The 13,816-nt window shown below is 39.1% G+C and overlaps 1 protein-coding gene across 12 annotated transcripts in view; it reads left to right on the top strand.

Annotated features, from left to right (window-relative positions):
* ROBO2 (roundabout guidance receptor 2) overlaps positions 1-13,816 on the top strand; it is a 547,539-nt gene that overhangs the window by 427,182 nt on the left and 106,541 nt on the right. For all 12 annotated transcript variants that reach the window (XM_048494577.1, XM_048494572.1, XM_048494575.1 and 9 more), the window contains 4 exons: positions 2,854-2,935; positions 3,830-3,995; positions 5,171-5,337; positions 12,781-12,902. In XM_048494577.1, coding sequence (XP_048350534.1) covers positions 2,854-2,935; positions 3,830-3,995; positions 5,171-5,337; positions 12,781-12,902 — 537 coding nt within the window. The remainder of the gene's footprint in view (positions 1-2,853; positions 2,936-3,829; positions 3,996-5,170; positions 5,338-12,780; positions 12,903-13,816) is intronic.

Raw genomic sequence — 13,816 nt, 5'->3', positions numbered from 1 at the left:
TGGCCATCTGGCCAGAGGTCAAAGGATGGCTCTTGGGTCAGTAAAGTTGGCTGGAGGACAGACAGAGGCCTGCAGTCTTGACCGATGTTATTCTATCCATGCACAGTGTTAGAATAACATCGGTCTTGCCTTATTTGCTGACCCTATACACCAAAGATGAACCATCAGTCTGCTTAGCCTACGACCAAACCCACTTCTGGACTCATATGGTCAACAAACCGAAATTGGTGCTATCCCATTCCCTTCACCATACACGGGGTAGAGCGTCATATAGTCCCTGGCATTCTGCACAACATGGCCATTCGTCACTGAGTGCCAGAAGGGAAAGGAGATTAAAAGCCCCTTTGAGTCTCCTTACAGGAGAGAAAGGGGGAGGGGTATAAATCCAAAACTACTACTGCTACTACTCCCCCTCTTTTTCTTCTTCTATTTCATAAATACAAGTGTGTGCCCACTGTCAAAGAAGCTGCAGACAATTCTTGTGGTATACATCTAGGCAGTGGTGGAATTCAAATAATATAACATCCGGTTCCGGTGGTGGGAATTCAAATAATTTAACAACTGATTGTTTACAACCACCATTTTAATAACCGGTTCTGCCGAAGTGGCGCGAACCTGCTGAATCCCACCACTGCATCTAGGCAGTGAATTTTTATTTTGATTATGTTCTGAATTAGGAGATAAACATAATTATTGTTAAGCTTTTATAATTATTGTTAAGCAGAATGGGAAAAAAGTTAGCCCAACCAATTGTGAAAAATAAAGTTATTGCTCTTGTGACATATACAGTACTCATATCGATTGTAACATATTGTCCTAAGACAATCCAAGATATGTCTTCCCAAGGATGTGAATGTTAACCCAAGTCCAAGGTAAAAGGCTAAAGATAAAGATAGTCCTCTGTGCAAGCAACAAGACATTACTGACCCATGGGATGATGTTACTAGGCAAACTGTTTGCTAGGCAAACTGTTTATAGGATGGTTTGCCATTGCCTTCCTCAGTTGTGTACACTTTAATCCAGTGGTGGGATCCAAAAAATTTAGTAACAGGTTCCCTCGCCAGCCCCCCCCCAGCAAAGGGGGCAGAGGCGTACCTAGGCAAACCTGAGCCCTGGGCAAAACCTGAGTTGGATGCCCCCCCATGGGCAGCCACCCCACCACGACCCAATTAGTAACCCCCTCTCGGCACACACAAATAATTAGTAACCCACTCTCGGGAACTGGTGAGAACCTGCTGGATCCCACCTCTGCTTTAACCTCAGCAAGCTAGGTAATCATTTTACCAACCTTGGGAGGATAGGAAGGCTGAGTCAACCGTGAGCCAGCTACCTGAAACCAACTTCCATCGGGATCAAACCCAGGTTGTGACAGAGCTTTGACTGTAGTACTGCAGCTTATTGCTCTGCACCATGAAGCAGAGCATCAGTATACAACTGAAGGATATTATAGTGATATGGGAAGGAATTCGGCATCTTCAAAGTTAAGCGGGATTGGTATTTTGTTTGAAAGCCCCTTGCCGGGGTTGTCCCTTGCTGTAGTTGCAATTTACACACATAGACTGGTAATATGTCTTTTACTATCAAAGATACCTTTTACTATCAAAGAACTCATATCTAATTTGCTTTAATGTTCATTATGAAAAAAGAAGTTACAGAAATGCTATCCTTCTCTATTCATAGCATGGATTTATAATCATTCGCAAAATCAATAAACCATTGTGACACTAATTCCACCACTACTTTCTAGATCTGCAGGAGGCCACAGAGAATAGATATGATTTTCTGCTCTTATCACCAATGTCAGCATTTCATTTGATCTGCTTCTGTCTCTAGTAACATAAACAGCAGGATTAGGGCTTCATGGGGCACTTATCCTCAACCAACAGCAGCTTTCCATTGATCTTATGATGCCTTACTATTATAACAGTCAGTGCTATTGACAGGTTTTCCTAAAAAAAAATGAAGATGGACAGAAAGAATGAAAAGAAAACCATTCTACCTACAAACATAAATTAGCTCGATTTTGATGTAAGAAGATTTCAGAATAATTACTTCACCAATAGAAATTGGGGTGGAAATTACAATCCATTGGTTTATCACAGTATCTCTACTATGATTACACAAGTATGGTTATACCAATAATCGAAACCATTCTGCCTCACCTCCAACGCAGCAACAACCATTGGTATTACTAAGTATGTGATTTTATTTTACACCCAATTAAATGCAAATTTGGGGCAATGGGCTAAAAAAAATAGGACACTCCAGTGCTCATGGAAATCTTGTTATGATTTTAGTAGTAAGTAGTTACAGGCCGCCTTGAGTCTTCCAGAAAGAGGCAGAATATAAATGTAATGTAATAAATGAATATAATAAAGAAAAGTAGAACATGTTGACATTAGTTTTCTAATCAAATTTTGTGTTTATGATACAAAGGCTAAAACAGATTTTTAAAAACTAATTTATGTTTTTTTATTTTATAATGAAACTATTTATTATAACATTACTTGGAGGTTTATGCATTCCACCTGCATGTTTCACTAGCTGAAGAAACTAAATACAGCTATATCAATTGTTCTCTCTGTGAAATCTTATCCTGAAACAACCAATGTTACTAACCTGAGACATAGTAATTAAGAAATGAAGGAACTATAGACAGTACTGTGATATTAAGTAATCTCATTATATTCACTAAAAACAAGGCAACATTAAATTATTTGTGAAATATATAATGCCAATTTAAAATGAAGACCATATCTCACTGAGTCTCCAAAAATAAATATTTGGAAAATTTAATAAGCAAATGTATGATGAGTTTTTTATTAATGTATTCAACTATTTCCATACATTCAGCTATCTGACTCTGGTACATATACTTGTGTTGCCACAAGCTCAAGTGGGGAGACATCATGGAGTGCTGTGCTAGATGTAGCAGGTAAGCCACACATTTATTTGTATTGATTTTTTTGACCCTTTGGACAAAGTTGGAGAGAAAAATGGAGGGTAGATAAAATAAGGATTGAATGACAAGCAGAAATTCAGCAGCTGCCACTTAAAAATGTGCCCTATATCCAGTGGTGGGATTCAGCAGGTTCGCACCACTTTGGCAGAACTGGTTGTTAAAATGGTGCTTGTAAACAACCAGTTGTTAAATTATTTGAATCCCACCACCGGAACCAATTCTTAAATTATTTGAATTGTGCCCATGCCTATATCCCAAATTCAGTATTTAACAATTTACTTAATAGGACCACCAAAGACCTCAGGCTCTAACTAAAATTTTAAAACAGTTGCCAGTTTGTGTCCACAGTGTGGCACCAGATAAACCAATGGGCAAACATCTTATTTGTTTAGTACAGAGATTTAGGGGTCAGGAGAATGTTTGCTGTTGAATTTTTATCTGTCATGGAAAAGGCACCTGCCAAGAAAGAAGTATACATTCTACGGGACAGTGGGCATAAATGTGAATTTTTGATGGTTTCAGATAATCGCAAATTGAGACATTATACAGTCTGTATTCAATATGCATTAGTTTGTTGTTAATTTATTGTCGAAGGCTTTCATGGCCGGAATCACTGGGGTGCTGTGTGGTTTCCGGGCTGTATGGCCGTGTTCTAGCAGCATTCTCTCCTGACATTTCGCCTGCATCTGTGGCTGGCATCCTCTGAAGCTGCCAGCCACAGATGCAGGTGAAACATCAGGAGAGAATGCTGCTACAACACGACCATGCAGCCCGGAAACCACACAGCACCCCACTTGTTGTTAATTTATTATTTAAAATCAAACATTTAAAAATGAACTCTAAAGTGTAACCAGTTGTCTCTTTCAGAGTCTGGGGGAGCAGCCGTCAGCAGAAACTATGATTCAAATGACCTTCCTGGGCCACCATCCAAGCCTCAGGTCACTGATGTTACTAAGAACAGTGTCACCTTGTCATGGCAGCCCGGTAGCCCTGGAAACCTTCCAACTACTGCATACATCATTGAGGCTTTTAGGTATGTTAAAATCTGCCTTTTGATCTCCATTGTAATTTTCATTTAACCTTGGTTTCAGCTTTATGATGATGCAGTTATGTATATCAACAAGAACACATTTGAAAGAACACATTTCAAACCCTTATTGTCAGTGTCATATAGTTTATACATGGTGAGCAAATGTATGTATATATGTTGTAATAACTGAATCACCTGTTTCTGAGGAAAATTTCAAAAACATGCTTGGTTTTACAGGAATAAAAATTGACTGCTTATCTCAGAAGCAATGATGAGATGCCCCCTTTCCCTGTAAACAATTACTTTTGAAAATCATTGGTTAGAGTGTTAAACATAATCTAAAACAGTGAAAGTCTATGTATATATCCTTTTGGTAGGGCATGTATCTTACCTAAAGTTCCCCCCCCCCCCCAGGTGGGATCAATATATCTCATCTCCTGTACCAAAATTCCTATTCACCCCAGGTACTCCCAGTGGTTTCTCCTACCCCAAGAGGAAAATAAGGATCATTTGGGACTGTTGTGGAAGGAAGAAGTCATTACTTCCATAGATAAAAGTCCTTTAATCCACAGAAATTGTGGGAGCTTTCTGAGCCTAGCTCCACATACATTCACCATTTTAATCATATCACAGACACTCAGACATACCAGGTATTTCTGTTGTGAGATTTGTCAGCACAAAAAAGGCGCAGCCCTTTAGTTTAGTCTATCTGCAAAAATTACAATTATATCTAGGTCACAGTTTCACAGTATTCTTTTTGTTTCATACATGTTTTTAGACAGGTATGATTTTGCATGAAAGGTTAATACTACAGTAAAAAAGTCAAGGTAGTTTTGTTATGTTTTATGTTGCAAAATATATTCTTTAGATCTGATCTTTCTACAGTGATATTCAAGAAAGTTCTACCTTTCCTGTATATCTGTCTTTTTCTGTTTGTATTTTACAGGTATTTTTTCTAGTGGATATTTTCAAATTAGCAAAACATTAATTTAATTTGAGTAGTTTTGATCTGGATTCATGTTCTTTGTTGATTAACTTAGTCATTTCAGTCACACTAGTTAATACCTTAATGCTACACTTTAACCTTTCTTCCCCTTTGCAATTATATTTGGAATCAGATTTTCAACTTTGTATTGCTTTGCTTTGATCTGCCATCTTCCAATATATTTTTATTGCAGTCAATCCGTGAGTAACAGCTGGCAAACAGTTGCTAATCACGTAAAAGCAACACCTTACACTGTAAGAGGGCTTCGTCCAAATACGATCTACCTATTTATGGTGAGAGCTATCAACTCACAAGGTTTGAGTGACCCCAGTACCATGTCAGACCCTGTCCGAACCCAAGGTAACATCCTTTGATTATTCAAGCTGTGTATTTAACTGAGTAAAATTCCAGTAATCTCTCTTTGTGATGTTCAAATGTCATTCCATATATTCAAGCATGACTAACAAACCAAAAACTAGGCTGTACAAATGCCAACTTCCCACTGACAGAAGGAGATTGTTTTACACTTTCCCTTTGTCCCAGTAGCCCCTGACCTCCAAGTGAACCATGCTGGTGATGGAGAGTCCCACATGATCAAAAAACCATCTCAGATAGCGGGGGTTGGGGGGCTGCAAAGGACTTTCATCTACTGCTGATGTCTGTCCTTTTAAGCTCGTTACTCTGATAGACTTTGGCCAAGAAAGAAAGTATTTGTGTTTCGTTTGCATGAAAGTCTCCAGAAACAATTCTAAAGGAAAGAAAAAAGGACAGAAGATATTATGTTGTGTAATCATTTGTAACTTGAAGTACCAACATGGTACTGTTTATTGTATCTGAGATATGCGTAGGCTTTTTAGTGATTTTGCAAAAAAAATTTCCATGCCTCATTAAGTTTCATTGCATTCCAGTGAGGGTATGTGGACATCCTATCTTTGTCTTTGAATAATATGACATTTAAAACCAAATCAGAAATCAAAACAAGTAGTAAAAAGGAGGCCATAAAATTGTTGGCTAACAGTAGATACAGTTTCCAGCCCCATTATGATTATGTCATCATGCAAAATATTAGCTAAGGTCCTTAGTGAGCCAGGGAGGGGTTAATATAGAAGTCTACACATTGGTGGAATGCCTCAAATTACTGCTGTCCATTCAGGAAATCTGAGGAAATAGAGGAAAAGCCTGCTGTCCCTCCTGTAGTCCATTGAGAGCCTTTATGTTGCTAATATCATCCAGCACTTCAAGAAGGGACAGTTCTTTGTGCAAATATGTCAGATGTATTCTCTTTATCTGACAGACTGACAAAAGAGTTTACTTCATTAAAACAGGTCTTTGCTTTCAGTGCATGCTATAGTTTGTTTTCTCAAGATTTCTGCCAGATGCGTGTGCTTCAGCATGTATAACACTGACAGCCTTTATAGTATCCTACAGCTTAGAGAAATTAAATAATAAATCCAAGTGACACTTAGCACAATATTTTGATATAACTTCTGATGTGCTCACATTCAGTACAGCTTTACAAAGAAAACTGGCACACAAAGAAAGCTGTCTGTTTACACTAGCCATTACAAGGGGAAGAATCAGCTGCAAGCAGTGATGTATCACATCAACTACAATAGGTGTATATAGCCACAGGGTTTTTCAAAGAACCATAGCAAACACCATTGTATATTGTGGGTTCTTTTACACCTAGAATGAAGAAAGCTACACAGTTGGCTTGAGTAAATCAAGGTCTATAACCAGTCAGCATGGTGTTGGCATCCAAACTACAGCCCTACATTCCCCAGGTCCCTCTGGCCTCTAAGTTCTATCCCAGAACCCTTCTAGTGTGCCTTGGTAACCAGCAGCAGCCAGCTTTCCCAGCTTGAAGATTGCATTTCCTCTGCTGCCAAGCCACTCATAGTATAAAATCCTAAACAAAAGGGAAAGGTGCAGACCATTTATAGCTAGACAATCCAAAAACTTCCCCACTGGAAAAACAGCCTACAACTAACCTAGCCCTATAATGTTTTGTTCTATGTATGTTAATACAATGACAATAAGGTAAAGTCAGGAACACTTAGAAATCTTGAAAGTAATTTTGTAAATGATGTACTTAATGAAATTATTATATACAGAAAGAAATGCATTCATGACAAAAACTAGAACCTTTGAATCAGAAAAATGATATGATAATCATGTAATCAAAAACAAAGAATTAAATTCACTTAGCTCCAAAAGAGTCAATAAGTCTCCAAAGTTTCTTATGTCATGGGAAGTATCCTTAATGGTCCAAAGATCAATTTACCATCAGCCAAAGCTGGTCTTAGTGCAACTTTTTATATCCACTGGTGTGGGAAATGTCTTGGGGAAAAAATGTTGAAGCTGTCTGGTATGTGGTGCAAAGCAAATAGTAGGCTGTTGGAGTGGGGACAGTAAGAAACTGGCACAATTCCTTGTTGCTGAAGTCAGAACAACAGTGGAGAAAAAAAGTGATGCAGGGTTTGTCTAGCTCACAAAATAATTTCTCAATGTGTCCAAAAAGTTTGATCACACCTGAATTAGAGGGTCTGACTAGAGTCTGGGAGATCCAGATTAAAATGTCTCCTTTGCCGTGGAAATTCGCTGGATGACCTTGGGCCAGTCACTCTCTTTCAGCCTAACCTATTTCACCGGGTTGTCATGAGACCAGAATGGTGTTACCTAGCTTAACAGGGGTTATCAATTTATAAAAGGGAATCTCCACCAGCTGCTGAGAGTGCAACAGCACACATATGATTTTAAAATAGCAAAGGGGAATGAATGCTCACTTGGCAGTGCGAGAGGTTGCTAGGAGGGGATATTGGAGACTATATCTACGGGAAAGGGATTTGGCAAGGAGCAATCCACAGAGTAAATGCAAGAGTCCAAATGAGTTTTCGAATATTATATAAATTTGGTTCAAAATACACACATACAGTAAGGCATAAGAGCACACACGTTCAAGTACCTAGTATATAAAAAAGGGTTGAAAAGTAGGTGGGAGGATAGAGAGGGAATTTGGGAATTAGCAGGGTGATACATTACCTAAGAAGCACATGAAGCAGTAGAAGGCAGGGATTCCACGCCAGCACAGAAACCCGGTAGAAGACAATATCGTGTCTCAAACTGACCAGACCAAGGGAGGCACAGGCTAGTAATGAGCAAGGTGTTGCAGGTGAACTAAACTTTTATAGGGTAGATCGTTTCTTGGTGGGAAAAGGAACCAATTGCACCAAGTTTCACATCTGTGCTGGGTTTGGAGTGCAGAGCTAGTTAATCAGCTCAATTATTGCTAAGCCCGGGACAATGGGGCCAAATTGCTTTGTTAAGCTAAACAAGAAAACGCTGCAAGGCTTCCATGCAGATTAACTCTTTAGAGTCACTGCCCAAGATATTCAGATTTAGCTGAGACCTTTAGACCGGGGTGAGGTGAGTGGTTTAGGAGAGTCATAACAAAGGTAGAGGAGATGCAGAGAAGCAACCCTTTGTTGCTGACTTGGTTTCCAGAGGAGATAGGGAAATGCAGTATCTGATATCACAGTGGCTCTCCATATTCTTTGTCTTAACAGGATCTTTGCAAGGTGTGGTAATCAAGCATGCCCTTACACAGGTTATTCAGGAGTAACTCATTCTCTTAATTAGATCATGGTAAAGCAAACTTCTGACCTTTGGCTTGTGGTCAGGTGAACATGCTGCTACCTACACAGAGAGGTGCTGTGAAAACTTAACTTCTGCCAATATGATTTTAAAGATAAATATATTGCAATAATATATGTATTTGTGGGATTGATCAGGGTCCTAACAATGGGTATTGGAAGAATAGTATTTGGTGCCCTAAGTTTCTTGGAGAAAGTGCAGGAAAAAAGTGCACTAAATACAATACGATGCAATTTTATTGTACGCAGTCATAGTCCATTACAACACAAGAGGTGTTAGCATTGACACAATATATAAGTTCAGATGTGAAGTAAGCAATACAATGTTGTTGCACTTTCTGGTTACATGCTTTGTGTTTCAGTTGCCTTTTTAGTTCATAGCTTTCTACCTGCCAAGGCAAAAAGTGATACCAAATAAAAAATGAATGGACCAGAATCTGATAGCAAAAAGGAGATCTTCTCAAGAACACTAAATCCTTATACATAATTCACTAAGAGTTTGGACTGTCCAACAACAAACCCCCCAGCCAATAGGCACTCAGGGCTCACAAAGTGAGTTCTGCATGCCCATTGGTTGGAAGAGCGTCCCTCACATTCCAACCACCCAGCACTTCCCTTCCCAAGACCTGTGGGTATTGGGAAGGGAGATGGGGGCAGAAGTGGGCAAGCAAGCAGGATTGACCTCACCAGCTCCCTTTCTGAGACCTGCAGGCCTTGGGAAGGGAGGTAGGGACAGAAGCAGGCCCTACCTTGCCTTCTGGACTCATCACTCTGAGTCTAGCAGGCAGCATTGGACTCCCCACCTCCCTTTCTGATATCTGTGGGCCTTGAGAAGGGAGGTAGGGCTAGAAGAAGACAAAATCCTGCCTGCTAGACTCAGCATGCTGAGTCCAACAAGTAGAATCAGCCCCCCCTCCCTTCCTGAGGGACTCTGGAAGTGAGGTGTGTGTGTGGGGAGGGGGGGAAGTGGCCACGAGACATCAAGCTGAGCTTCCACCCTCCTGGTTTTTCAAGATCCCCAGGCTTTGGGAAGTGGGATAAGGGAGAAAGACACCGTTATCCTGCATATGGGATAGAGTTAGCTCCATCCTGCATGCAAGAACAGCCTCTCCACCCTGCATCTCAAAACCTGGTGACCTTGGAAAGCAAGATGGGTGGGAATGACAGCATGGTGGGGAGGGTGCCTATGAAGATGAGGGGGAACTTTCTCCATCTTCACAGGCATCCTGCTAGCTCCTCCCCCCTTTGCAAAGCCAGGATTCCAGGTTTGGTAGCTGTGGAAAGTCATGGAGATGGGTAGAACTATCTTCACAGGCACCCTGTTGACTCTCCCCGCTTCTTTGCAAATCTGGGATCCTGGCTGATGGGGGAGTCCCCCCCATCTCCTTAGGCACCCTTCCCCCATTTCCAGAACTGGATCACAGCTTTGCAAAAAAGGGAGAGCCAGCAGGGCCAAGGAAAGGCAGGAGAAGTTGCCTCCCTCAGAGGGCACTGTTCCCACCAACAGCTTTCTAGAGCTGCTTATATTTGTTTGTGCTACAGACATTACTGCTAGTGTAACACTAAGAATAATCCATTAGCGATCATATTTAGTGTTCTGGCTTCTTCTAGTGAAATAGTATATTGACATTTGAGGGTGGTATGCCAGGTTCCTTGCCTTAGCCATCATCAGAGATGATGATGGTGATGATGGTGGTGGTGGTGGTGATGATGATGATGATGATGATGATGATGATGATGATGATGATGATGATGATGATGATGATGATGAAAAGAAGCAGCAGCAGCAGTAGCTACTTTGTTGTTCCTTGGTTGCTGCCCCAAAAATACACAGGTTTGATTATATTTGGCTACAGATGCAGTGCTACAGCCTTAAACGCCTTCCTATTTCTTATCAAATTAACTTCTATGGTTGAAAGATAGTACTGCAAATATCATAAGACCTGTACATTTTTACCTATGATAATAAAGGATAAATATTTTTTATTTAAAAAAGTCTTCGTTATATTATCTTCCAAAAAGTGGCAACTTTTAATTAATTTAGAAACAGCAGAATGTTTGAAAATGTTGTTGTTCAATTTTATTTGGAACAGAAAATGATCACAAACTGATTTGACCATTTTGCAGCATTCAGAACAGAAATGCATCGCAATGTATTGAAACTTACTCCTATATAATTTTTCTTCCTGTTTAAAAGTTTTATGACATAGACAGAGCAAAGCCATGGTAAGCTCCATATTATGTTATTTACTCCAGGTTTACCTAAGTAAATATAAAAATCTGGAGGTAACATCTATCTTTAATTCAGCAAGAGCTTCAGCATTAGAATAAAACTAAGAATGTCTTACATAGAAAAACTGTATTGAAATTTTTATTATCAGCAGTTAAAATCACATTGTGATCTTGTATATTGCTCAACTGTGGAAATATAACATCTTAGGATGTCCTTTCTGTTGACATTTGATCAATCAATGAGTGGAGGAAATATTCAGTGGTTTCAGTAGTTTTACTTTTGAGATAATCTTAATTGGGGATCAAGAAATTTTTAAAAAACCTGGAGATTACTTTAACTGATTTTTCAAAATCATTCCAGAAGCATGTTATACGAAATCAGTTGTTGTCCACTAAATACCACTTTTCAACTTTTTTAACTGTGCATGGGAAAAGTATGTGGCAGAACTGTTAATGGAGTTGTGCTGGTATAAAACATTGACTAAAAGGTAACACAATTTGTTTGAAAGCTATTTTAAATGCACATGCTCACAAACACAGAGGTGGAGAGAGAGAGAGTAATTCATATCCCAAAATTAAATAAAATGTCTGGTAATGTTAGTCATAACTGTTGAAGATGTAATATACTATCTGCTGATTTTTGCCTATATGGTGAAAGTGTCCTGCCAAAATGATATGTTGGAGTTAAATTAAATGAAGGTCAAGGCATGGTTTACTGGAGTAATGAGAAGCATAAAATGTATTGGATCCCACATAAAATTTCCACAGATGGAACGGGGACAATTTCTACCATTTCCCCCCTTCCCACTTCAAATCTCTAGCTGCCCCTTCATTGTGTTCTTGGGAGTTATTTTTCCTCCAGGAGCAGCATTCAGGAGCATTCAGGCTGTAGTAAAATGACAGCAGATGAAGAAGCTGTGCTGCACAGACAGAAATTCTTTCAGAAATTGCCTTTCAGGCTGTAGAAAGTACTCTATATATGTGGACTCTCTCTGTCTTTTTCTCTGTCTCTGTCTCTCTCTCTCACACACACACACAGACACACACACAGAAAGAAGTTTGACTGTTTTGCAGAATTCAGAACAGAAATGCATCACAATCTATTGAATGATGACTATTCTTATGTGATGACTATTCTTATGTGAACCAGGACTTAGAGAGGAGCTTCTTATAAGGGATTGCTGTTTCTTTGAAAAACTTTGTAAGATCATATAGGTGAAAAGAGAGGAAGCACTATATTTTCATATAGTGATGTAACATTGTATCCTGTTACATCAATACATGGATGCCACACAGTTGAATGTCTGGCTTCTCTGTAAGATAATTATTAAGAAAGGGTATCTGGAATCAGGTTTTACAAATTAAGGTTTATTGACTACACTGTGAGTAGACCATTTTCTTCCATACAATTTGAATGCCTTCTCTGCACACACTATGCTTGCTTGTTTTCAGCATTTATTTGTTATTATGGTTGCAAATTGTAATTAAAGGAGGAGACAATTTTAACCAAAGTTTGATCAAGTTATAGAAATTTTAGAAAGTGGCAAATATTAACATTTTATATAATTTGCTTAAATTAGATCCCAAAACTCCCCCTTGACTTGCAAATACGTGCCATGTCAAAGCTAACACTACCTGGTTGCTTAAAAGCATTTGGATCACCTGCCTTCTTTCCATTAAAATATAAACATATATGAACAATAGGAACATTGTGATCTGTTCATAAAAGAAATGTTTTCTTAATGCTCTTTGTCCATAATTCAAACTTGCCTGCTGCATTGTTTTAAGAGAAATTAATTTCAGTATGGTTATTTAAATGGAGATGTTAAGTTTTTCAGTCATCATAATGAACTGATTTTTCTGGGTTAATCTCATTGAGGTCATTCATGTGTCTTTACGTGTGTGTTTGTCCTTCCAGATATCAGTCCACCAGCACAAGGCGTGGATCATAGGCAAGTCCAAAAGGAGCTGGGAGATGTCATTGTGCGACTGCATAATCCTGTTGTGTTGACCCCTACCACAGTTCAAGTCACTTGGACGGTAAGATTTGGGTACAAATGTACCTAACAATGAGACCTCAAAGCTTAGCTTCTTGACCGTCCTTCTTCAGGGCTTCCTTGTCTTTTCAAATTCTTTCCCCGTCTTAAATGTTCTGCAGAGCTGCTCCATATACTCTTTTCCCTCTCCAGGTTCAGTAGCTTTGTGATTCCTTGGGGGACAGCATTGCTTTTCTTAGCAGTTTACTGTGTTATATAGTAAAGGAGAACAAACTCTTGATGTCCAGAAAGTAGCTGCGTTATGTTTCCTGAGTAATATAAAATGAAGCAAAAGAAATAATTACAATATTTCATGGTTGTTAATTATTTGTACTGGCTGAATTCACAGCCCAGTCTTCAAGCAGCTATTAGGTCATAATAGCTGCTACCTTGAAGTAGCTGTCAGATCACTTCCCTTTTTACATTTGTGTGAAAGATCGAGGACTGTGAAAACCAATGCACTAGATGCCACATGGCATTTGGCTATCTGTTTAGTTTTTACAATAAAGATGTCTTGGCAGAATGTGTCTTAAAGCATACACAAAAGCATCAGTGATATTTGTAAGATTCTGCTTTGTGTGTGTCCTGTTAGGCAATAAAATTTATACAGTGATATTTTAATACTTCTCTTTCTAAATCAATGCAATGGGTCTTCCCACAAGACTTATTTTAACTAGTGACCTTTATAATAACATGCTGCCTTCCTAGAGGGTATTATCTGATGATCCGTGGTATTTAGTTCAGTAGTATAAACTTCAGTGGCATCAAAGCCATGATCTTGCTATTACCTGCAACTTTTTTTTTGTTGAAACAGTGAAATGAATAGAGTTAGTGCTGTTACAGACAGAACTTCAGAATGTAACATTTCTTTTCCCATTACTTCAGGGAAAGAATTTGTAATCACAGAAGCAGAAAATG

Source organism: Sphaerodactylus townsendi, linkage group LG04 (genome assembly GCF_021028975.2).
Source record: "Sphaerodactylus townsendi isolate TG3544 linkage group LG04, MPM_Stown_v2.3, whole genome shotgun sequence".
Lineage (NCBI taxonomy): Eukaryota > Metazoa > Chordata > Lepidosauria > Squamata > Sphaerodactylidae > Sphaerodactylus > Sphaerodactylus townsendi.
Note: the sequence above shows the minus strand (reverse complement) of the source record. Positions and strands in the feature narration are given on the sequence as shown.